Here is a 25,621-nt window from a genome sequence, read left to right as displayed (position 1 = left end):
CTCCTGCTGTGTTGAGTCGAGCTCTTTCTTCTCTTTGCCTCTGCTCTCTTGCTCCAGTAGAGCTGCTTCTATCTCATGTATCTTCAATTCAGGTACATTCTTTAGTGTTGCTACAATGTTTTCATAATCTCCTTTGTCCACACTCTTCAAAAGTACAGCTAATGCTTCATCATCTTCTACCTGCTGTTGCTTAATGCTTTTATATTTGTTCAAGTGTGTGATTAAAGGTTCACTTTCCTTCATGTCCAATTTGTAGAATTGCATTAATAGATTTATCTTGGAATTTTTTGCTTATGTACCAAATAATTTATTGAGTTCATCCCATGCATCTTTTGCCCACTGTATCCCTGTGATATGATGAATGATCTCATCATTTAAACTGAGTGCAATAAGTCCCAATGCTTTTTCATTCCTACTCTTTTCCTCTCTCTGGGCATTCATCTCTCCCTTCAACTAATCCCCACAGATTTTTCCTCATCAGCAAATACATGGTTTTTGTTTGCCATGTATAAAACTGTTCCCCATTAAATTTGGCTATTTCCTATGCTAAATTCATGGTGACATGAAGGGGGTCTTACCTCTTGATCCAAATTCAAGATTCAAGGGCAGTGTCGACCCTTTTACAACTCAATCTGGTGTTTAATAGATGATTACAATAATTTTATCAGCATAAAATCATCAGAAATTACATTAAATTAAGGGTAACCAATTTGTACGGAATGGTTGGAGTATCAAACCAACTCCGATTTGCAATATAAAGCTTTAGGGATCTGTATCAGATACCTAATGGCTAATTTGAACCCTCAATTGCACCAAAATACAGTGATTAGCACTGATTAATCACTGATTAGCAAATTAATGCTCTGGTTTGTGTGCAAAAAACAGAGTATGCGGGGAGCCCAGATCTGGTGCCTTCCACTTCAGATGAGCTCAAATTCTTTCAAAGGCATCAATAGCAATGAGTCTAGTAGAGGATTAAGCCAAGAAACCAGGGATTTCATTCACGTGATCATGTTAACCGCGAAGTGGTAATAACACTAGTTAATAACACTCTCACACACTTGTTAATATCATAGATATTCACACAACCGGGAGAAACCTGCTATCCCGGTTTTCCCGGCGGGCTACTAGCTTGGCCCGGCGGGCCACTATTTAGCCCGGCGGGCCTTTTTTTGCGCCAAAAATTTTGCCGTTTTGGAGAGACCTATATAAAGGGTTTCCCCTCACTTCCAAATGTACTTTACCAACGTACTTGGGTGGCTCACCTCAGGCTAAAAGACACAAGAGGTGAGTATAAATATTCTGGATTTTTGTTTGAAGCTTGTTAATAATATTTTGTATTTTATAAGATTTTGACTGTAAATGGTTTATCGTATTTGTTACGTGGACTAGCAATGTCTCCTCTTGGGTGGTCTACTCGAGTGCCAATTGGTCTGGGTAGGAGCTTCCCTAGAGGAGGGTATAGGTGGTGAGATGTTCGGGACATCATCTCTATCTAGGGATGGATTGCCTCAAATGCATCTCACCAAACGTTTGGTTTCTTTAGGTCGACTAGCAATACCTCCTCTTGGGTGGTCTACTCGAGTGCCATTTGGTCTGGGTAGAAGCTTCTCTAGAGGAGGATATAGGTGGTGAGATGTTCGGGACATCATCTCTATTTAGGGATGGATTGCCTCAAATGCATCTCACCAAACGTTTGATTTCTTTAGGTCGACTAGCAATTACCTCCTCTTGGGTGGTCTACTCGAGTGCCATTTGGTCTGGGTAGGAGCTTCTCTAGAGGAGGATATAGGTGGTGAGATGTTCGGGACATCATCTCTATTTAGGGATGGATTGCCTCAAATGCATCTCACCAAACGTTCGGTTGCATTGGCAAGAAGTGGGTTTTAGACTTTATAATTGCATATTTTGGTTTTACTCAGGCTGTTTTGGATCTCAAATCTTGCATGATTGTTGTTTAGGTGTTACAATGGTTGCTTCTAATTGCGGCACATCAACCCAACGAAGCAACAGACCATTAGAAACTAGTGGAGTTTCCTTGCAACGAGATATGACAGCACAAACTTTGAATGTTGCGTCTCAAAGTGGCAAGAGGAGGAGCGGAGGAAAATCACCGGGACCTGAATGGCAATTTGCTTCCAATCTTTCTAGATTTGTCGAATGGAAGTGTAATTTTTGTGGCTTGGTAAAATCTGGGGGTGCTCCCAGAATAAGGGAGCATTTGCTTGGCACTAACACAAAAAATCCCGGAGGTAAATGCAAGGGTGCAGGAGCTGATGATGCTGCAAAGCGCCTTAGAGCTTTGATAAGTAAACAAGTATCACAAAACAAGAGGCCCAATCTCTGTGCAAGAAATCACCAATCGCCGAATTTGGCAGCATCAAGTGGAGGGATCTCCAACCAAGGAGTGACTCCAACACATACTACTTGCCAAAATGACACCCAAGGTCCAGATGTCTCAATACCGATGGATGCATCTCCTGAGTTTCAGGTGGGTATGTTTCGTACCAGACAAACTAATCTAGTTGACAGCTTTCGTGCCACTGCTTTAGAGGATGCTCAACTTGCATTAGCGAAAGCGATCTTCTTTACTGGTTCTTCATTGTCTATGGTCACGAAAGATTCATGGAAGATGGCTTGGAAGAAGATTGGAGAATATGGACCTGGGTTTTGTCCACCAACTTATCACCACATGCGAAATCAATTACTTGACAAGTGCTATGACAACACACGGGAAAGCGTTCAAAGACTCATAATTGACACCACAAATCAGTCTGGATGCACAATTGTCAGTGATGGTTGGTCGAATGCCCAAAGACGTCCATTGATAAATGTAATGTTGGTATGTCCTCGTGGGGAATGCTTTATCAAAGCTGTTGATACCTCCGGGGAAGTTAAATCTGGTCAATTTATCGCCGATATCATTGGTGATGCTATCGACCAAGTTGGGTCTGAAAATGTACTTCAAGTGATTATGGATAATGCAGCTAATTGTCGAGCAGCAGGTCATATGTTGGAATCTCGATTTTCCAATATCTATACATTTGGTTGTAACACTCATAGCCTTAACTTGGTGTTACAAGATTGGTACAAAAATGCTGATACAGAGTGGTTCAAGGAGATTATCGATAGTGCAAGTAAGATTGTCAAATTTGTGCTCAAACGGCAACGTGTTTTAGATATGTATCGTCAACGCATGGAAACTATGCTAAAGTTGCCTTGTGAAACCAGATTTTGCACTAATTTTTATATGCTTCAATCTCTCCTAAGAAATAGGAATGCAGTGATGGAAACCTTTGTGTGTACTGGCTTCTCTGAGTGGGAGGTTGACCAGTCCGAAAAGGTTAAAGAAAAGGTGAGGTACATGCGATCTTTGATATCGGATCGTGGTTTATGGGAGGAAGCAGCAGATTGTTATCATGTTATGATGCCAGTTATGCTTGCTTTGCGCCAGTTGGATTCTAGATTGCCAAATATCGGGAAGGTTTGGATGGCGTGGTGGTCCATTCAAGAAAGCCTCGCAAACCCAGAGGAGCCCACTAAAACTGTTGTCAAGCATTGGAGTCCTCCATTCACCAGAGCAAGGAGAAATATCTTGGCCAAGTATGTAAGCGCTCGGTGGGTAGGAGCACATAGTCCATTGCATAGTGTTGCATATTGTCTTGACCCAGAATACTGGCATATGGACGTGAATGCCCTAGATGAGGAGGTAATCGATGATTTCTATGATGTTGTGGAGCGATTTTATGAAGGTTCAGATGAGCAAGCAACAGCGGTAATTGAGCTAACCAAGTATAAATTGAAAGAAGGTAGATTTGCCTTGGAGTTTGTGCAAAAGCTTGCTAAGGAACAGCCTGCTTGGAAATGGTGGATGTTGAATGGGGGAAGTGTTCCAACTTTGCGACGCTTAGCTGTGAGAGTGCTTGCGCAATGTGCTTCAAATTCTAGTTCTGAACGTAATTGGAGCAGTTACAAGTATGTGCATTCTATTAGCAGAAATCGTTTATTGAGTGATAGAGCTGAGAAGTTGGTGTATATGTATTGTAATGATAAATTGGTGAAGTCAATTGAGTCAGATGATTACAACGAAGAGATGCCTAAGTGGACATATGACATTACTCAGTATGAGTATGATGCAGAAGAGAATGGAGATGTAGAGCCTAATGTCCCACATACGAGCGATAACTTGTGCTTTATTGAAGAGATAGAAGAAAACTTGCAACCCGATTTTGGTGTTAGTAAAGCCACCCGCAGACGCTCGTCACGTTTGATGTAATCATGTTAGTTGACACACTCCAATGTAATCCGTCTTGCAACAACTGGATATCAAACATGTTGGTGAACATTTTAGAGAGAATGGTTTTTAGTCTTGTCATGTTAAACTTGGAATACGAAATCATGTTAGTTTTGACACACTCCAATGTAATCCGTCTTGCAACAACTGGATATCAAACATGTTGGTGATCAATTTAGAGAGTATGGTTTTTAGTCATATCAAATTAAACTTAGAATACGAAATCATGTTAGTTTTGACACACTCCAATGTAAACCGTCTTGCAACAACTGGATATCAAACACGTTGGTGAACATTTTAGAGAGAATGGTTTTTAGTCATGTCATGTTAAACTTAGAATACGAAATCATGTTAGTTTTGACACACTCCAATGTAAACCGTCTTGCAACAACTGGATATCAAACATGTTGGTGAACATTTTAGAGAGAATGGTTTTTAGTCATGTCATGTTAAACTTAGAATACGAAATCATGTTAGTTTTGACACACTCCAATGTAATCCGTCTTGCAACAACTGGATATCAAACATGTTAGTGTCAATTTAGAGAGTATGGTTTTTAGTCATGTCATGTTAAACTTAGAATACGAAATCATGTTAGTTTTGACACACTCCAAAGTAATCTGTGTGCATGTGTTTGTGTGTGTGCGAGAGAGAGAGAGAGAGAGAGAGAGAGAGAGAGAGCATTGGAAATCTTTTGAACAAAGTTGCCGAATCTTGTTAAATTCCAGGGTTGCATTTAAGAGAGAGATAAGTTTAAATGCGGCTCTAACTCGTCCATGTGTCGTACATTGGTCAACCGATCATGGTCGGCACCCAATTTAAAACATATATACAAATTTTTGTGAAATTCTTTGCCGCACAAAGCACACGTAGTACTGTTGACCATATGTTGCAAAAGACAGGTCAAGTGGTACATGTGCCCACATGGGACAGTGTAGTGGCCAGACCATGAGTGAAAGAAACTATAACAAATAGGGCATGGTCCGCCACTTTCGTGCCCATGTAGAGGTGGTTGCTCCAAACTATTCGGGTGTTCAAATGCCGTCATAGGAGAGTTTGCATGGCCTTGCTCCTCCATTTGCGTTATGCGTCTCTTCAAGAGCTTGTTCTCTCTTAGTATATCTCTAGCGCTTGAACTTTCAGGTGCTTGCCCGCGCTCTGGTGCTGCTTCCGTCTGTTGAGGGCCTTGGGTGCCTCTAATTTGGTTGATTTGAGTTTGAAGCTCATCAACCGTGTGATGAACTTCCATTGAGGCTCCAAGAATGGCCAGTTGCAACTCATCTCGAGGCATAGTGATTGACTCACTCCGAATGTCTTCCACATGTAGATGAGGAGGTCGAGAGCTAAAGTCTACAACTGAATTCTGCACAAATTGTGCATATAGCATTTTAGCAAACCAGAAGGGACAGTCACCGTGATGCATGGGTTGGGCCATGACATCCACAAAAATGCGCTCCGCATGCTCGATAATTAAAGGAACACTACATTGTGTCAGCTTCAAGCGCCCTTTTTTTATGGCATCATTGGAGACGTCAGGCCAGATGCTCTTGACCATCTCTTTGGACACATTCTTGTTTACTTGGGCATACTGTAATCCATGGGCCGGTGCCCATTTGGAGGTGCGTCCGGCAATACGTGCCGCATCATTCACAGTGCCACTGCTCGAGATTTGCTTTAAGCGTTCAAATGCCTTCTTTGCGGCTTCATTATTATCAGCCATCTGAGAAAAAGTATGTACACTTTAAGTTTATAGAATCAATGTTAATTTAGGAATAGCTTTAAAGTTATTTTCAGATGTTAGGTATAAGTTTATAAAATCAATGTTTATTTACTGCAAACTTGTTATTTTCAAATACTCATAGAGAGAGAGAGAGAGAGAGAGAGAGAGAGAGAGAGAGAGAATTGGGATCAAAACAATATTTAACAATTGGGACCAAAATAGTGTCAGTCGATTAAAGGCAGGTCATGGAATAGATAGCCAACCAAAACATATCATTTACAAGAGGCTTTATAATAAGTGTGGTGTCATCTCAGATAGTGGACGTAAGCATGCAGCAGGTGACACTTCCAAATTCTTCAATTGCTCCTCAAAATCTGCCATGGTCTTCCTATCTTCCTTTGATGGCGTCATATAGGCAGCCGTCCATTCCTTAATCAAATTTGTGTGGATGGCAGTTTTACCCACCCACGGCACTTTGGTCATTTCTGCAAACTCAGCACAAAATAATGTAAACTTTTCAATCACCCAAGCCAAGCAGAAGACATCTGATGCCTTGCTCCATGGACAAGGGGACCTTACATCTGCGAGCTCAGGGGCTCTCCAGGGGCGTTGATCGTGCTCTGCTTTGTTGGCGATATTTGTGGGTTTGAACTCAATCCCATCCCTCAATGCAAGACCCCAGTCAATGATGCCTACCCGTGGCACCCCTTCTTTGGTGAAATCTATCATTATATTCCAGGGGTGGCAATCATTGTGGATGATCCCTTCAGCATGTGCAAAGGCCATGGTATTCACAAGGGCACAGATAAGCTCGGGAGCATGAAAAATCAAAGACTTGTATCGCTCCATTTCATGAGGAGCCACTTGTTTTTTCTTGTATCTGTTGCCTTTGTCTGCAGCAAGCATGGAACTGAGGGTCCCCTTAGGAGGCGGAACACACTCCATTATATCTCCAAGACTTCCCCCATTAAAGAGGGGGAAGAGCAGTATCCATGGCTCCTTCCTTGTGTGCCCAATGGCGCGCACTATGCCCCTGTGGGTTAGGTCGATTGAAGCCTCCTGAGCAAAAGACTTCAATTGAGCCCTTCGGCTACCAAGGAATTGCTTTGCACAATAAGAAATGCCTTCTGGAAACCAGGAGACACCTTGAATATGGCATTTATGTACAACGCCGTACGATCCAGAGCCCATCTTCTTTTCTGTGATGATGGCCTCTGCAGGCAACCCAATTGTCATGCTGCAGTTAGTATTATGCATTGTGCGCTGCAAGTGGGTGCCTTTAGAGACCTCACGTGCACCAGATGATAAATCTTCTTGTTCATCAGCAGGCCGGTCCAGCTCTTTGCGAGCTCTCTTGCTCAGGATAGCTTGGGTGTCTATGGCCTTTGCACGCTTGGACCTCTCTTTCTCTACCTTCCATTTTGTGTGGAAGTGCTCCAGCTTGGATTCATTTGTTTCCGCTGGTCTGTCGTCACCTAGGTCAACAGCGCATCTAGGCATGTTGCCCACAATGCTAGTAACAAAATGCTTGATGGCTGCTCCATCAGCACCCTCATGGATATTTTTCACTGCGCGGACAACCTCACCTAATATTTGCTCAAATCGATTCCTATCAGACACAATACCCTCGATGTGATTAGGTGACAAGCAACTAATGAGGGTAACGAGTTTGATACGAATTGATTTCTTGATTTCAGGAGTAAGCGTCGCCATCAATCTGCACAATATAATTGACAAATAGTTGCAACATTTATAACCACAAAAAATGCTATTTGTAAGCTAACTAAGAGATTTCTACATCCAACACACTTATGACTCATGTCATGCAAACTAAATAATCACAGTCATCGTCAAAAACAAACACAAAACACAAGTTTACGACTTAACTTGACGTCAGCAGACCTAGTCAGTATACCGACCATCTGCAGATATCGCATTAAGATGAAAACTATGGCACAAGTTAAATGCTTTGACACATCGTCAGCAGACCTAGTCAGTATACCGACCATCTGCAGATGACTATCAAACCAAATAACAAAAACAAACTTCACCACATAGCTTGGTGTCAGCAGACCTAGTCAGTAAACCGACCATCTGCAGATACCGTACTAAGTAGCAAAGCATCACACATGTCAAATGCTACGAGCGCACATCAGCAGACCTAGCCAGTAAACCGGCCATCTGCAGCGGGCTCTCAAAGCATTTAACAAAAACAAAGCCGCATTGTAACTTGGTAACTGCAAACCTAGTCAGTAAACCGACCATTTGCAGATACCGTGCCACAACGAAAACTTCTACATAAGTTAAATATTAAGAGTGCACATCAGCAGACCTAGCCAATCGCTCGGCCATCTGCAGCGGGCCTCTTAACATTTAACGACACATGCACATGCATCACAAACAACCTTAAACTTAAGCATATGCAAAAAATTAAATGACACCAACACTTTCAACTTAAAAATTACCTCAAATAGATCACACTAGCACCACTGACACCAAGTACAAGGAAGATTCTGTGAACAGTGACCCCCTGGACCACTCTTTTATACCACAATATGGCCCGCCGGGCCGGGAGTCGGGCCCGGCGGGCTTCTGCGCGCCCGGCGGGCCCGGCGGTCCAGACTTGTAGCCCGGCAGGCCAATTGTGGGTTACCAGGTCATCCCACCCTCTAGGATTTGAGAACTGTGAATTTTGTGAACATTGAGATTTGTGAACAATAGCTGTGATCACAAGAAAAAAGGCTGTGATCACGTGAATATGAAATCCCTGCAAGAAACACAAGATTTGACCAAATAATGAAAGCTTAATCTCTGTTTTACCAGTCACCTGCTGCAGATTTGATGAAGAGCTTTGATCTCAATGTAGACTTGATGAAATTGATTTCTGTCTTCACCAGCTTGTAAAGCATGCTTGATTACACCTTGGGCTAGGAGGAATTGAATCAATTTGACTTGCACAGGGAGAAATCTTCAAAATGCTTCAAAAAAATGGCGCCCACAAATCTGCAAAAATCAGCTGCTGTGCTGCTGCTGCCGTCGGCGGTTTGATGTGTGGAGTAGATGGGCTTGAAGCCAAGTAGGTTAGCTAGCTTGTGTTAGAAGGGCAAGACCTAATGTTGACTGTGCATGGAGAATGGAGTCCTCCACTGGCTGGGGGTGAAGGGGAAGATGAAAAACTCACTAAAAATTGATTTTTTTTGCTAATTACCTACTAATCCTAATTAATTCACTAATAGGCTCATAAATCTGATTGATTCTAGGCATGGCTCTGATACCATGTTGAAATTTGAGCAAAATGATGAGCTATGGTGGATCAAACACTAGAATCAACATAATTAACAAAGTGATTAGCAAGTGACGTAATTAGTGAATAATTAGCACATAGATTAATGTAGGCATGGATACTCAAAAACCAGCAAATTCCCATTAGGGCTATCCCTCAATTTATAGAGTTTACATCAAGCATCAAATCCCATTGATTTCTCCATGATTCACTCCTAGAATATCTCCACCTTTTGCTTGATTCTCTCCACCTCTTCTCTTTTCCCTGAATATCTCCCAAAATATCTCCACTCCTAAATTCCCTCATGCTACCCTTTATTCTCTCCCAGTAGATTCTTCTCACCTTTTCACAGGTTCTTTCACAATTACATCTTCTCTTTTACAGCCTCTATCCAAGAGCTTGTTCCCACACACACCCTATTCACTTGTATATTTCAACATAACAAACTCTCCCAAAAAACTATATATTTATTTATTTTTAAATTTTGATACTCAAGAGCTTCAAAATGGATTTTAATACTACTCTCATCAAGAGCTAAAATAGGGTTTTATAACTAATTAAGATCTTAATTGTCTGAAGATAACACTTCTGTAATATATTCATATACACTAATACCTTTTTATAGTTGTACTATATTTATACAAACTAGTAGTTTTTTATAGTTCTAATATATTCATATAAATTGATCACTTTAAACGTAATATATTCATATAAACTGATACACTAATACCTTTTTATAGTTGTACTATATTTATATAAACTAGTAGTTTTTTATAGTTCTAATATATTCATATAAATTGATAACACTTTAAACGTAATATATTCATATAAACTGATAGTTTTTTTTATAGGTCCACTTTATAGCTCATCCTCGATCATGCAAACATGGCAACAAACACAAGGAGTTTGAGCTTCAAGTACACATAAAAGAAAAAAATGTACTTGTGGATGGTGAAGAAGAGAATGTCTCATCTACTTTCTACAGGGAAGGCACCTCAACTAGTGATGGTGATGGTATAGATAGCAGTGATCATGAGGAACCATAACTAGCTGTATGTCTAGAAAACAACTCCCTTTTAGACTTGTATCGATTTCTTTCTAGATTAAAGATGGCAATGATAAACGGTGTCTTATTTTGGCATTTTTTTAAAAACTTATTGTTAGATTTTCAATTATAATCTCAAAAAGTAACCAAAAACGCGTCTTTTTCTCAATGTCAATTTTTCTGAAAAACAATGTGCAAAGCGCCCAAAATATTATCATTTTTTAGCAGTGTTGTATGCATGTGTAGACCACTTTTGAAAAAGAGGTTAAAAGTGAACCTTTTTTACGGAATCTTTGAAATATACCAAATGTTTCACATTTTTAGAAAATATTACCTATTTTGTCCGCCAAACATTGTTGTGTCACGATACATTACAAGAACTTAATCAATCTTGCACCACTTCTACAAGATTCACTAATCTTACTCTTTTGGCATCAATTTCAATAAGAATCTAAGAGTTGTGCTTTTCATGCTTTAGTTTTTCACAATATTCATAGTTTCTTGAAGTTTGTAGAAATGTCTCTTAAAGAAATACCATTTTTTGTAAGAAATGATCAAGATTTAGAAAGATTTGATTAGGAACAACTCACTAATATTAAGTCTGCTCAAGATTTGATTTTTGTACTTAATCTTTACAAACTTTATAAATTTGCACCAGGATTTCTCTAAACTCCACTTTGTAAACAAACTATGTCTAAATATGCAAAATAAAACTCTAAGCTTCAGATAGCTTTGCTTAAATTTGTAACATAGCTGCAATCTACACATAAATCTGCTCAAATCTAAAACATAACTGTAAACTTTCTTGATTGATAAACTTTACACTAGGATTTGCACAGCAACCAGCAATCTCCCAAATTACCAAGAATCTAAAGAAACTAGAGAAGTGTTAAAGGAAACTAGGATTTATGAAAAGATTTGATGAGAGAAATCACTAATCAAGAAAATTGTACACCAAACTCAGAGAATAGGACTTTTGAAAATATTCCTAAGATACTTAAAGGCATATTAAACACCACATGTTTGGGATAAAATTTAGAAATAATAAGAAACTTATCTTATTAATTGTCTTGAGTATTTTGTATCTTGCATGCTCGAACTTGGAATAAGCACCAAGAAAAGAAAAATGATCAACTCTTCTTTAACTCCTACCAAAGATAATTTGTAGCAAAATTATCTTTCTCATTAGAGCATGTGAGCAACATGTCATCAATGTATAAAACGATGACCAAAAAATAATCTTTACCCTCTTTACATAGAGGGTACTCTCAATTGGACTATTACAAAAACCATTTGCAACCAAGTATACATTTATCTTCTCATACCATGTTGTGACAGTGTGCTTAATGTCATATAAATATTTTCTCAGGCTACATACTTTAGACTCGTGTCCCCTTCTCAATAAAACCATCAAGCTGAGATAATGTCCTATAAAGATTTTCTTAGCCTCCTATGTACTTTAGACTCATGTCCCCTTCTCAATAAAACCATGAGGTTGAGATATATAAACCTCCTCATATAAATCACCATTCAAGAAGGAAATCTTGATACATTCCAACTATGCTACGCTGCCAATGTAATAATACACCTGATTGTAGTCATATGAGACGTGGGTGTAAAGGTCTCATCTTATTCTATGCCCTTCTCCTAAGCATAACCCTTTCCAACAAGCCTTGCCTTGTAGTGGCCAATGTTGCCATTAGCTTTACGCTTTACCTTATAAACCCACTTCGTACACCAATGGCCTTTTTACGATAAGACAAATCTGCTAAATATCAAGTGTCATTTTTTTGAGGATTGAGTCGTACTCCTCATTGTTGAATGGCATGCATCCAATGATCATTTTCATGTGCGCCCTCAAAGGAAATAGGTTCTTCTTCTACTAGCAACCATGTTATATAAATATACGAATGGTCAAGGTGTGGTTTACCATGCATTTTGGCAAGGTGTTATACACTTAAACAAAAATTGTGCAGTCTTCTAAGATTGTGTTTTGTGTACACATGTGATGCTCTCAAGGTTTTACATGCTAACGAACATGTCGTCAAAATTCATGCAACCATCATGAGACCCAATAAATCGATGGATTATTCCACCTTCCCGACACAAAAATCATGCAACCAACACATTAGAAATTTTTTGGACCCAAAGAGGGCCTCTTGGATTAACTTTTGATTAGGAATGGACCAATAAGAAGAGGGTTGGGTGCACATTTTTGACTTCTTTGACCCTAGGGGGCCTAGGCTTTGGTTTGCTAATGGGGCCTAATTAGTACTCTTGTCCCCCTACCTCTTAGGCCCAAACTTAGAGGCCCCCTACCTAGAATCGTGCAGATTAAAAACCCTAAAAATTGAAAATTTTTAATTTTTACCCAAAAGTGTGTTTTCCCTCTCAAACTTCTCCCCAACATACTCTAGTTTGGAAAGCTCATTTTGAACCTCTTTCTTCCTCTTCTAAGCTCTCCATTGCTATAGAAACTCCATCCCTCTCAAGCTCTCCCTCCTTCTCAAGCTCCCTCCCTCTCAATCTCCCTCCCTCTCTCTCTCTCTCTCTCTCTCTCTCAAGCTCCCTCCCTCTCCATTGCTGCAGAAACTCTATCCCTCTTTAGTCTACTCTAGGTTCAGGAAGCCTATTCTCAAACTCTAACCCTCTTTTAAGCTTTCCATTGCTGCACTAAAAACCCTGAACTTTCTCTCCTCTCCACTCTTCTGTTGTAAAACAAGCTTTTCTTTTCCCTTCTTCTCTTTTCTTACCACCATGGCCTCTTCCAGTAATGTGAGAAGACCTAGGGAGAAGGTGGAAGATCTTGTGCTACATAACACAAGAGATGAGAATGGAGTTTAGCCTCCAACAAGATTCAGGGTTGGGGCTTGGGTCTACATGCAGCCAAGCTCTAAGGGACCACATCGAGTGTGTCAACTGGGGAATATGCTACATCATTGAATGGCGCAGCTACAAGGCTTCAAGCATACTAAGAAGGAAGGACTGGTTGCCATAGTGCAACATGTGTATACCCTTGGAGACCTATACATTCATGGCCAACGACCAAGGTTTCCTTCAAATTATCAGTGTAACATAAACACAGCTTTAACAACATGCTAATATTGGATTTTTTATTTCAAATTTTCTTATGATTCTCCATTTTCTTATGTCTCTCTGTAGATATTTTTCCCTCTAATTATGTTGAGGAACAACCTCTCTAAAGCCTCACTAGAGTTTTCTATGCTATGCATGATTCCAGGAGAGGCAATGTTTGTATCTCAAAGCCCAAGTGATCTTGTACAGAACAATATCTTTTTCTTTTCTCACTCATATTTTGTAGATAAAAAACCAGGTTTATTTGGCAAGCTAGAAGAGATCCCCAACCCCCCTCTTAACAATCCCAAATGGCCCAAACCTGATGCTTGGACCATCTTATGCTTAAAGTTTAAGATGGTAAGTGATATCAAGACATCACTCAAGTTTTCAAAGACATCTAGGTCAGTAGGGCTAAATTGGTTTTGTCCTTTACATGTTTTTGTGCACATGTTCAATTCCATGCCAATGCACTAAACAAAAACAATGTATATTTGTAAGGAGGTATGGTCTGACCTCATTCAAGGATTACTAGGAGAGGGTTGGGAGGTTAATGAGGGGTCACATCAAGGTGATGTGTACAAGTGTAATGTAGTAGATTCTACAGTGTCTTTCAGGTTCTTGAAGGCACGCTCTATTTTGTACATGTGTTTGCACTACCAAAGATGGATGCAAAAGCACGGGACATGGATCCCACTTCAAGCCTCAGAAGAAGAAATTATGCCTATTGAGGTAGCTGTGATGATGCAAAATGGATGGATTGAGTGAGTGGCAGCAAGCAAGCATTGGAGCCTAGCAGACCTGTGTGAACACTTTAGCATCATGGGCTTTGACAATGTGGAAGAGTCAAGTTCCAAGTTGATGAGAAGAAAGGTATATCTGATTCCACTACATGTCTAGAGTTAACCCTTACACTTTCTGATTATTGTGCCACTTTCTATATTTTTACAGATTGGGAAGCATAAGGAGGGGCCAACCATGGTCTCAGAATCATGGCAAATGGGGGACCTTGAATTTTCACCAACAAGGTGCATAGCCCTACCAACACATAGTAGGCATGTGGAAGAGCTTAAAGATGAACTGCGTATATGGGAAAATAGCCTCTATTTTGATGCACGTGAGGGGCAGGAGTTTCAGGATCAAGGTGAATGCAATGACAAGCTTTCAAGTCAACAAGGAGATGGAGATCAACATGAAGTAAATGTCAACAAGGAGATGGAGATCAACATGAAGTAAATGTCACAAGAGGGGAAAAAAATGAAGACATTCTAACAATTTTAGATTAGATGACATGCTTGTAATTTTGTAGTAGCAGGCTCTTTTTTCACCAATATTTGTTTAATTGAAATCTTAATATTTTTGCAAACTGTAATTTTTTTTGTCTAGCGGTCTAGTGTGAAAAGGCCAAACTTTAAATTTTAACTATAAATAGCCAAAGGTGCCTTCTTTCTCATTTTCACCACACGCGATAGAAACCAAGCACGAGCTCACACTATCTCTTTGCATTCACATGGCTACCCACTTTGACAACTTCTGTGAGTTCCTCTCCACCACCCCATGGGTGGGAAAGAGCGAGCTCTTTGTAATTTTCTCTCGTGAAGTCGACTCTGAAAAGTCGCTCGCCCTTGCGTCCCAACATTATGAGATGTAGATTGCATACATGGAGCAATACTTGGCTCCCCACTCCATCTCCTTTCCCCATTGCCCCAATGATTGATGGGTGCCTGTTGAGTTGCTTAAGTACATTCAACAATATGCCCGCCCCTACATCCAGCGCCTTGAATGCTTCATCGACATCTGCATCCCCGTAGGAGCTTACTGTACCTTCAATAAAAGCAAGAGGTGAAGAGGTTGGGGAAGGGCAATTTAGGAACCAGGTTCCTCTCGTGGCTCGCCACTTTTGCGTTCCTCATCAATCAGCGACGATGAGGATTCGGATGAGGAGGTAGAGATGCCTGCATTGTAGTTGGCAGGGTATTTGAGGGATGACAAGGAAGTGAAGGCAATAGGAACGAGTGCTGGTGTAGAAGAGCAGCTTGCATCAGAGCACTTTCCAAAGGGTGCACAATCTGCAGCTTGCATCAGAGCACTTTCCAGAGGGTGCACAATCTACAGCAGCTGAATAGCCCACTGTAGTAGAAGATGCGGGGCCATCTTCCCCACACAAGGAGAGCCAGGTGCTGCTAGAGCTGAGATCAATCTCTTGAGCACCATTATGGTGGAAGAAGGTGAAGAATACTTATTTCTTCATGACCTTGAAAAGACAGCTGGCTTGAGAATGGATGAATGCTTGGGCATTATATGCATGCAATGTGAGGTGGACCTTAATACGTCCAACCTCAGTCCTCACCTAGATAGTGCTATATTACCCCTTGGAGAATCTATCGTCGCAGAGACAATTGCTTTGGTCAAGGAAACTGTGGTTGAGACCGTGGAGCAAGCCCTAGTTCCAGAGGAGGAATTCACAACCTTACAAGATAAGCTCGAGGCTGAAAAGGATACCCTTGCTGCTGGAGTAATGGAGGAGACCAAAGCACCAAAAAAGGATGAGGCTAAGTCCTCGATTGACCTCTTCGCCCCCACCAGCACTTTGGCAAAAGAAGACATGGAGAAAGAGGTAATAATCAACCTTTTGCAACCTAGAAACATTTGTAATTATGTATAGAAAAACATTTTGATTTTTTCTTTGATTGCAGAGGGTGGTTGAAATTGACGCATTTGCTGGGAGAGGTAGCGGCAGCAGAGACCAGGCCAAGGTCCATGGACATGATGCTGCGTTGGCACACTATCTTGGTCAACTTTCTCTGGATGGCATCGCCATTATCCATAGGGACTACACCCCTTAATCTGCCTTCACTCTCTTCTTTTTGAAAGCCCTCTCTAACTAAGGTGCTCTGTGTAGCCTCTATGGCATAGAGAGCACCAAATGTATAGTTCTAATTAAAAAATCCCTTGCCTTTGATGTTTTTGGTTCTGGATTTAGGGGTAAGCTTCTTGCTCATATAGGTATAGCCAAAAGCATAGGCATAGAGGATCCTCAAGAAATAGCCCAATCACTCCTTGAGCACACTCTGCCCACCAATAACAAGGGAAGGAAGCTCAATATTGTAAGAAAGCTTTTGTAAAGATGATGTATCACTTCTTATTAATGAATACAATACAATTTTTGCAAACTTATTTTCATCAAGTATATCATTGTTTTTTCTAGTTTGTACCATCAATGTTTTTGTGAATGCATCAGAAATGACCCTGGGAGAGTGGGGGAGTAGTGCTAGAACAGTGCGAATTTTGAGCCTGCACCGCTGCTGTAGAGCCCAAATTCGCATTGTTTTGGCACAGCTTCCCCAGCCCTTCAGGAGCAATTCTGATGCATTGGATGACAAATAATGTATTTTTACACATGATTAAAGGTATTTTTATCTTGTAAATTACTATTTCTCATAATTAATATACTCAACTTGATTATAAATGCATCAAAAATGATTCTGAGTGGCTGAGGGAGCAGTGCTAGAACAGTGTAAATTTTGAGCCTGCACCGCTGCTGTAGAGCCCAAATTCACACTGTTCTGGCATAGCTTCCCCAGTCCTCTAGGAGCAATTCTGATGCATTGGATGACAAACAATGTTACAATTTTACACATGATTAAAGCTGTTTTTATCTTATAAACTATTGTTTCTCACAATTAGTGTACTCAACTTGATTATAAATGCATCAGAAATGATCCTGAGTGGCTGAGGGAGCAGTGCCAGAATAGTGCGAATTTTGACCTTGCACCGCCGCCGCTGCAGAGCCCAAATTCGCACTGTTCTGGCATAGCTTCCCCAGTCCTCCAGGAGCAATTCTGATGCATTGGATGACAAGCAATGTAATTTTACACATGATTAAAACTGTTTTTATCTTATAAACTATTATTTCTCACAATTAGTGTACTCAACTTTATTATAAATGCATCAAAAATGATCTTGAGTGGCTGGGGGAGCAATGCCAGAACAGTGCGAATTTTGAGCCTGCACTGCCACTATGTAGAGCCTAAATTTGCACTGTTCTGGCATAGCTTCTCCAATCCTCCAGAAGCAATTCTGATGGATTGGATGACAAATAATGTAATTTTACACATGATTAAAGTTGTTTTTATCTTATAAACTATTGTTTCTCACAATTAGTGTACTCAACTTCATTATAAATGCATCAGAATAGATCCTGAGTGGCTGGGAGATTAGTGCCAGAATAATGCAAATTTTGAGCCTGCACCGCCGCCGCTTCTGCTCTGCTGCTGCAGAGCCTAAATTCGCATTGTTTTGGCATAGCTTCCCCAGTCCTCCAGGAGCAATTCTGATGCATTGGATGATAAACACTATATTTTTACACATGATTAAAGGTGTTTTTATCTTATAAACTAATGTTTCTCACAATTAGTGTGCTCAACTTCATTATAAATGCATCAGAAATGATCCTGGAGTGGTTGGGGGAGCAGTGCCAAAACAGTGCGAATTTTGAGCCTGCACCGTCGTTGCAGAGTCTAAATTCGCACTGTTCTGGCATAGCTTCCCCATTCTTCCAGGAGCAATTCTGATGCATTGGATGATAAATACTATATTTTTATACATGATTAAAGGTGTTTTTATCTTATAAACTACTATTTCTCACAATTAGAGTGTTCAACTTCATTATAAATGCATCAGAAATGATCCTGAGTGGCTGGGGGAGCAATGCCAGAACAGTGCGAATTTTGAGCCTGCACTGCCGTTATTGTAGAGCCTAAATTCACACTGTTCTGGCATAGCTTCCCCAGTCCTCCAAGAGAAATTCTGATGCATTGGATGATAAACACTATATTTTTACACATGATTAAAGGTGTTTTTATCTTATAAACTACTATTTCTCACAATTAGTGTGCTCAACTGCATTAAATGGATCAGAAATGATCCTGAGTGGCTAGGGGAGAAGTGCCAGAACAGTGCGAATTTTGAGCCTACATCGCCATTTGTAGAGGCCAAATTCGCACTATTCTGGCACAGCTTCCTCAGTCCTCGAGGAGCATTTCTGATGCCTTGGGTGACAAACTGGCACATGATAGACACTCCATATTAAACAAACATGATGACACCAAGACATTGTAAGAGACTCAAAATTTTAATTATCATCAGAAGGTTACAAATGAAAGCCAGATAGGCTTGTTACAAAGGGGGGTTTGAAACAAAAGAGTTGCTTCAAAAAACAGGTTAACATCTAAGATCTCTAGATCGTGTCTCGCTCGCCTCGAATGCGCCGAGCTAGTTGCATGTCCTTGGCAGATATAGTAATCCTCTTTGCATGTATTGCTACTGCAAGGAGGTTGTTGTCTTCAAAAAGCCCAACAAGGTAAGCCTCAGAGGCTTCTTGTAATGCTTCAAGGGCAATCCCCTGCACACGGAACTCTGTTCTATATCGTTGGAGAATCTCCTTCACTGTGTGAGCGAAGGGGCTCTTCTTATCAGCAACTCAGTGCTCCTCTGATAAAACTTGATTTCTTGTAGAGCCCTATGCCCTTGGCGCATCCTTCTCCTTGGAGCTCTCTGTGTTGTGCTAGTCCTTGGCTTGAAGAGCTTGACCTTTCTATGCTTGCGCGCACTTGCAGGAACCTCCTCTTGGTCTCTCTCATAGTCTCAATCCTCCTCCTCCTATTGCTGTGGTACCTGTGTATCAAAATCCTCCCGGGTAGGTAGGGGACCTTGTCCGGTAGTAGGGTCTTACCACCTATGGTGCTGTGTAATGTAGGAATGTTTTCACCAACCCAGTCGAACTGCTCATCATCGGCCTCTCTGTCTTGATCTCTGGGGTGGCTGCATTGTGGGGTCTTCTTCACACGCTTGCTCTCACTAGAAGGGCCTGCATGTGTGTACGCTGGTGTTGCTGTGTGGAAGGATGGTTGGACTCTGGTGATCCCATTGGGCGTGTCCTAGAATCTAAGAGGTCACTCTCTTCTGTGGTGTCACCCCAGTATGTGGTCGTTGGGCTCCTTGCACTGTGTTTTGTGAAGGCATGGTAACACGTGCGGTTTTCTTAGTGCGTGCCATATCCATGTACGACTATGCTAACGTGGTGATGTGTTGGTGTCCTTACATGTGGGTGTCTACGTAGATCTTGAGCTCAAGCTCTCTAAAAAAGTGAAATGAAAATGAAGTGAGAGAAGGAACTATTAATAGTTTTTTTCAAGTGGAAAAAAAAACTAACTAAACTTATTTTCTTAGCCTTATTACATCTAGATTTATGCTGGTGCGTGCACAACCCAAAGCCTCCATTGTCTAGCATGACTTTTTGCAGCCTTGCGTGCCTCTTGCGCAAGCTTAGATTGTTGGGCCCGCTCCCTAACCAATACCCTTCCAAAGGTTGTGCGATAAAACCAATTGAACATCTCTTGTAGATAGTTTGTACGTGTTCCTCCTGCAGAAGCTCCACCTCCATGTCTTGTATTTTTGAAATAAACCCCTCTTGCTTTATAATGTGATTTCTCCATCCCTTGGATACTCCACATGTCAAGCGATCCATACTTGTTCATAAAATATGCACCATGCGCATAAACTATGTGCTGTACACATGACAATAGAATTTAATTAGAAAAAAAAGTCAAGGTTAAAACACCAGTTTATTTTTTTACCATATAGTGTGTTACTTTACTCTCTCCCCAAGCACCTAGCATACTTTTTTACTGTACAAATTACCATATAGTGTGTTACTTTACTCTCTCCCCAAGCACCTAGCACACTTTTGGTGAATTCTATGATATGTTGTTGGAATGATGCTCGTTCTTGGGCAGTTGTGCTACTTTGATTCATAATGCGAACCATGTTATTGAAATTTATCCAAAGCTATTTGCGCATATTTACAAGAGCTGACATTGGACAATCTACATTTGTGGTGATTGCACACATGTCTCTCCAGAGTCCCAAAGTCTTCTTTGAATTCTCTATGTTTGCTGGCTTCTCCAAAAATCTCCTTGCCTTTGATCCAGTCATGTGGAGACCTTTTGAGCAACCTCATATGACATACCAGAGGCCTGCTTATTCACTTCAATTTTCACGTTTCTACCATGGCAGCCTAGAGAATTCAAAAGATGCTCTAATTTACCAAGGGCTGCAACTTTCCTCTCTTGTGTAGGCATTGTGAATGCATAATCGATATGGCACTTAAGCAATCGATCAAATATTCTCATGAGTGAATGCATGAAGTGTGCAAAAGTGAATATTCTTTAGTGGAAAATTAATGATGGGACTCCAATTTGAATTCCTGTTTGGTTCTCCTAGCATATCATCACGAGACATGACACCTTCCACCCATCTTGCATTTGGTTGTTCCTCATTTTCATCATCAGTTGACTCGATTGGATCTGTTGCATCTTCTTGTTGCTTCTTCCCATTCTTGGGACCTTTCGAGGCATCCTTCCCAACATAACCAACCTTTTGTATACCTTTTCCATTTGTCTTTTTCTGCCTAGGAATATCAATCTGAGCATTGCAGTATGGACAAGGCCATCTTGATGTGGCACCTTGAGCACAACCCATCATGCATTTAATTGTCTTCAAATCTCTCCCAAGATGCCAATCCACCTTGAACTTTCCTATGTTTTCTACATCTAAAAGTTGACCACCAATTTTCTTTTTGATTACATCTGTTATCCAGGGAGTCCTTTCAAACATCCATGTCAATACCTCATGTGTCTCCTTCGGTACCTCGAATGCACCAAGCCACCAGACCTCTTTCTCAGATTGCACACTAAAACTTGGTTTGGTAGTCTTTTCCCATGCACAGATCATGGCCTCATTCATGAGCATAATGCTCATACATTCCAGCTTTTGACCTTTCACAATGTGGCACTCATCTAGCTTGAGCACACAAATGAAAGTGTGCTCCCCAAAATTGCAAATAAACGGTAATTTACAATATTCAAAACAAAATAATCGTCTTCATTTTCTACTGAAAAACATGAATAGTAGCAATTGCAAGTTCTCACCTTCTGGTGAAAGACCATAGAACTTCACCATAGCTTGTTGTAGTCTCTCATATGAACAAAGATGTTATTGTAAACATCGTGTACTTGCTGTCTTGATTTTCTTTCTGCTTGACCCTGTCCTGTGTCTAATGTTAGTGTGCCCTAAACGTGATAAAACTGTCCTATAGCTCGCTGCACATCATCATTATTGATACGCTTGACATTGTGAATCACCTTGAGTGTAGGAAATAAAGTGCCAGTGATTCCTTGTCTTAGAAATGCATCTTTTACAACCCGACAGATTGCTTGGTACACTTTCATGCTGATTCTAGCCGCATCACGAGCATGTTGAATTAATGAAGAATCGATGGAGGTGGTAATCTCGCTCACTACATTGCTAACAATAGCTTGGCGTATTTTAGGATGATGAGGGTCAGTAATAGAATGGCTTTGACCAAATCCTTCCATCCCTCTTCATTAGAACTACACATCTCTTGGCAGAAAATTCCTGGCAGAACACAAATCATGACTATTTTGTTTAAATCACTGAGTGCATAATGAAAGTTTATGTTACTTACTTTGTTGTACGAATCCTTTTCTTCCGTACTCCACCTCCTTTAAACGCAAGAGATTCTATACCAGCCAATGTCTTTTTACGTTTACGAGCACCATTTGGCGTTGCTTTGAGTCGTTTGATAAGTTTCTCTAGCCTTTGAATCTTTGCATCCTTCTCCACATTCTCTACGAGGATCTCTTTTATTTTATCTGATGATGTTTTAAGTCCTTCTTGACATTGTAAAAGGCTAAATTGTGATGCTTGCAATTGAGATTGGAGAATATGGGTTTGCCGAGATCCACTTGTAGTCAATCTTCTGCAGTATCCGAACAAGCCAAGCTCCACTTTGTAGTCAATCTTCTGCAGTATCCTAACAAGCCAAGCTCTCCTTCACCAACAAATTGCCTAAAAGATGATAAATTGCGAAAAGGAGGGTTTGCTCTTAATGGAGGGTCAACTGGATAGAGATGCCCATCAACCCAAAGATCTACATTTTTCTCCTTAGCTATCCTACGAGCTTGGATAGATTGGGCATCAGTAGGATGGGTTTTTTCAAAGCTGCCATACTCTTCAGGAATACGAATGTGTAAATCAACCTTCTGTTTTCTAGCTTCTCAAGGGGCTACACACACAGCTTGCAAAGGCTCCATAGCTAAGCAGAGGAAGAAGCTAAAGCAGAGAGATCCTCAGTGAGTGTGAGAGAGAGAGAGAGAGAGAGAGAGAGAGGGAGTGAGTGAGAGAGACTGTTAAAACTTTGCTGTTGTAGGTTTAACACAAATCCATTTTTCTAAGTAGAAAATGATATTTTTGATATACAAATATACTAACATGGAGTTTTTCATCAATAAATTACATTTATGAGAAAATTTAAAAAATAATGATTTTTGGGGTCCCCACAATTTCGGGATCTGACAGTTAGTTATGTTTATGGGGTTGTGGGGACCTGACAGTTAGTTATGGATGTACTAGCTCTTGACATTGTAAAAGGCTGAATTGTGATGCTTGCAATTGAGATTGGAGAATATGGGTTTGCCGAGCTCCACTTGTAGTCAATCTTCTGCAGTATCCTAACAAGCCAAGCTCCACTTGTAGTCAATCTTCTGCAGTATCCTAACAAGCCAAGCTCTCCTTCACCAACAAATTGCCTAAAAGATGATAAATTGCGAAAAGGAGGGTTTGCTCTTAATGGAGGGTCAACTGGATAGAGATGCCCATCAACCCAAAGATCTACATTTTTCTCCTTAGCTATCCTACGAGCTTGGGTAGATTGTGCATCAGTAGGATGGGTTTTTTTAGAGCTGCCATACTCTTCAGGAATACGAATGTGTAAATCAACCTTCTGTTTTCTAGCTTCACAAGGGGCTACACACACAGCTTGCAAAGGCTCCATAGCTAAGCAGAGGAAGAAGCTAAAGCAGAGAGATCCTCAGTGAGTGAGAGAGAGAGAGAGAGAGAGAGAGAGAGAGAGAGAGAGAGAGGGAGTGAGTGAGAGAGACTGTTAAAACTTTGCTGTTTGCAGGTTTAACACAAATCCATTTTTCTAAGTAGAAAATGATATTTTTGATATACAAATATACTAACATGGAGTTTTTCATCAATAAATTATATTTATTAGAAAATTTAAAAAATAATAATTTTTGGGGTCCCCACAATTTCGGGATCTGACAGTTAGTTATGTTTATGGGGTTGTGGGGACCTGACAGTTAGTTATGGATGTACAGGCTCCTGACAGGCTTCTGACGTGACCCTTGAATTACAAGCTTTTTGGAGGAAAAAATTTATTTTCATTATACATATTGGTTGGGTGGTGTTTTTTCACCTCAAAATGAAAAAAAAAATAAAAAATAAAAAAATTTCACTTTTTGGGGCCCACCTAAATACGAGAATGTTTTGCTGATGTGGAAGGGAGGTATGGTGGGAGTTAATGAGAAAGGAGATTTCAAACTGACAAGAAAGATTCAATTTATAGAGAGTGAAGATAAAAAATTCAAAAAGTAAGAGATTTAAAGTCAAAAAGTGAGAGAGAGAGTATGAGAATATTCCCTTTAAAAAGTGAAACTAGGGGGGTATGTCTGATGTGGCAAGACAAAAAATAGGGGTCATCATAGCCTTTGTCTCTCTTACGCCTAGCTTTTTAAGCTCTAATCCCTTAAACTTAGGAATCCTTAGGAGGCCCTTTTTGGGTCCAAAAAATTCCTAATGATGTAGTTAAAATCGTGCAAGAGCACACCTAGTTAACTAGAGAGAAATGCTTAACCAAAGGCAATTTAAAAATGAGTAGAACGTGGTGTGACATTTTGAATGTATTGTGGGTTTATGAGGATAAGAAGCCTACATTGCACTTTATAGTGGGGAATGTGATGCTTCAAATTTAGCCTTGCTATATAACAAGCTTATCACATAAAATCTGACAGCTCTAGAATAAAGGCATTGCCAAAAAGCTCTAGAAGTTTGTGTGGCATTTTGAATGTATTTGGCACGGTTTTATGAGGATAAAAAACTTACGAATTCTTTTGATCATTACTATATTTGTGTGGGCATATGATAGCTACCTTATGATTAAATGTAAGTCTGCGGGGTGCAGAGAAACTTTAGTCTTGCCAAGGTAGCGTGGCATTTTGGAAGGCTAAATGAATGAATTAGTTGTCATTTTTATCTCAAAAGAAGAAAGCAGGAGCACGAGGCTATGTGGAAGTCATTCTAAGAAATCAGTTCAGCTCTTGGCGGCGAAGGGGGCCTGGAGCTGGGCGACGGTGGGGATAGAGACCTTGAAGGCCTGGGAGAGGACGGCGGAGGGGATGCCGGAGCCGAAGAGGGTGGCGGGGAGGGAGACGGTGCCGGGGTTGGAGCTGCTGAAGGAGGCCAAGGCGAAGGCCTTGCTGTAAGAGCTGGGGTTCAGCTGGAAGTGCACGAGCCCTTTGGGAAAAACGAAGAGGTCGCCCTTGTGGAGCGTCTGATTGAAGAAGTGACCAGCGCTGTCGACCAGGCCTACCATGACGCTGCCGTCGACCACGTAGAAGAGCTCGGTGGCGCGCGGGTGGGTGTGGGGAGTGTTTTGGGAGCCCGGCTGGAACTCCAGGAGAGCGGCGGAGATGCCCAGGCCGCTCAGCGCCGGAAAGGCGTCCTCGAAGGCCTTGATGGGCTTGAAGGCGCCCGCCGCCGCGTTGGGCCCCCCACGGAAGCCCGTGAAGGTGAAGAAATTGCCATCCAGCATGCTGGCGTTCATGCCCGCAGGCACTGAGAAGTCCGTGGTCAGCTCCGGGTCGCTGGCGCCCGCCATCTGGGGCACCGCCAACGCTAACGCTGCTGCGCACATGAGCAAGGCATGGGAGAACATGGCCATCCTAACGACGGACGTTGATGATGCTGGTGCTGGAGGATTGAATGTAATTGGACGCAGTACGACGCTGATAAGTTTGAAGATGATGAGTGGCCAGATATATATATATATATATGCTTTGGCAGCAGAGAAAGAGCGGAAGTTCCAAAGACTCCAGCAGCCGGCACCTGTTCCACGATCGCCACTTGGAAGGCTCGCGACACAGTTGAGCATTATGGAGTAGGGAGTGGCCTTTCCCGGCCGTCATTGCCGCCGGGAGAAGAGACAAAGTGGAGATCGCGTGTATGACGGCCGACCTAGAGATCGTGCATTCTTGTGACACGTCAGTATTCTGCAGA

The 25,621-nt window shown here is 41.2% G+C and overlaps 1 protein-coding gene across 1 annotated transcript; it reads right to left on the bottom strand.

Annotated features, from left to right (window-relative positions):
- Positions 1 to 24,625: 24,625 nt before the first annotated feature.
- Positions 24,626 to 25,384, bottom strand: LOC147616056 (putative germin-like protein 9-2). The gene has a single exon (XM_086778068.1). The coding sequence runs from the start codon at positions 25,284 to 25,286 to the stop codon at positions 24,657 to 24,659; it is 630 nt and encodes a 209-aa protein (XP_086634194.1). The 5' UTR covers positions 25,287 to 25,384; the 3' UTR covers positions 24,626 to 24,656.
- Between the last annotated feature and the right edge of the window lie 237 nt (positions 25,385 to 25,621).

This window comes from Cibotium barometz, chromosome 39 (genome assembly GCF_041138505.1).
Source record: "Cibotium barometz isolate CiBa-2024 chromosome 39, ASM4113850v1, whole genome shotgun sequence".
In the NCBI taxonomy this organism is placed as follows: domain Eukaryota; kingdom Viridiplantae; phylum Streptophyta; class Polypodiopsida; order Cyatheales; family Cibotiaceae; genus Cibotium; species Cibotium barometz.
This window is presented reverse-complemented; position numbering and strand designations above follow the sequence as displayed.

What these genes read in the sequence shown, in the direction of transcription:
- LOC147616056 (XM_086778068.1), bottom strand. Translation starts at nt 25,286, where the DNA reads ATGGCCATGTTCTCCCATGCCTTGCTCATGTGCGCAGCAGCGTTAGCG.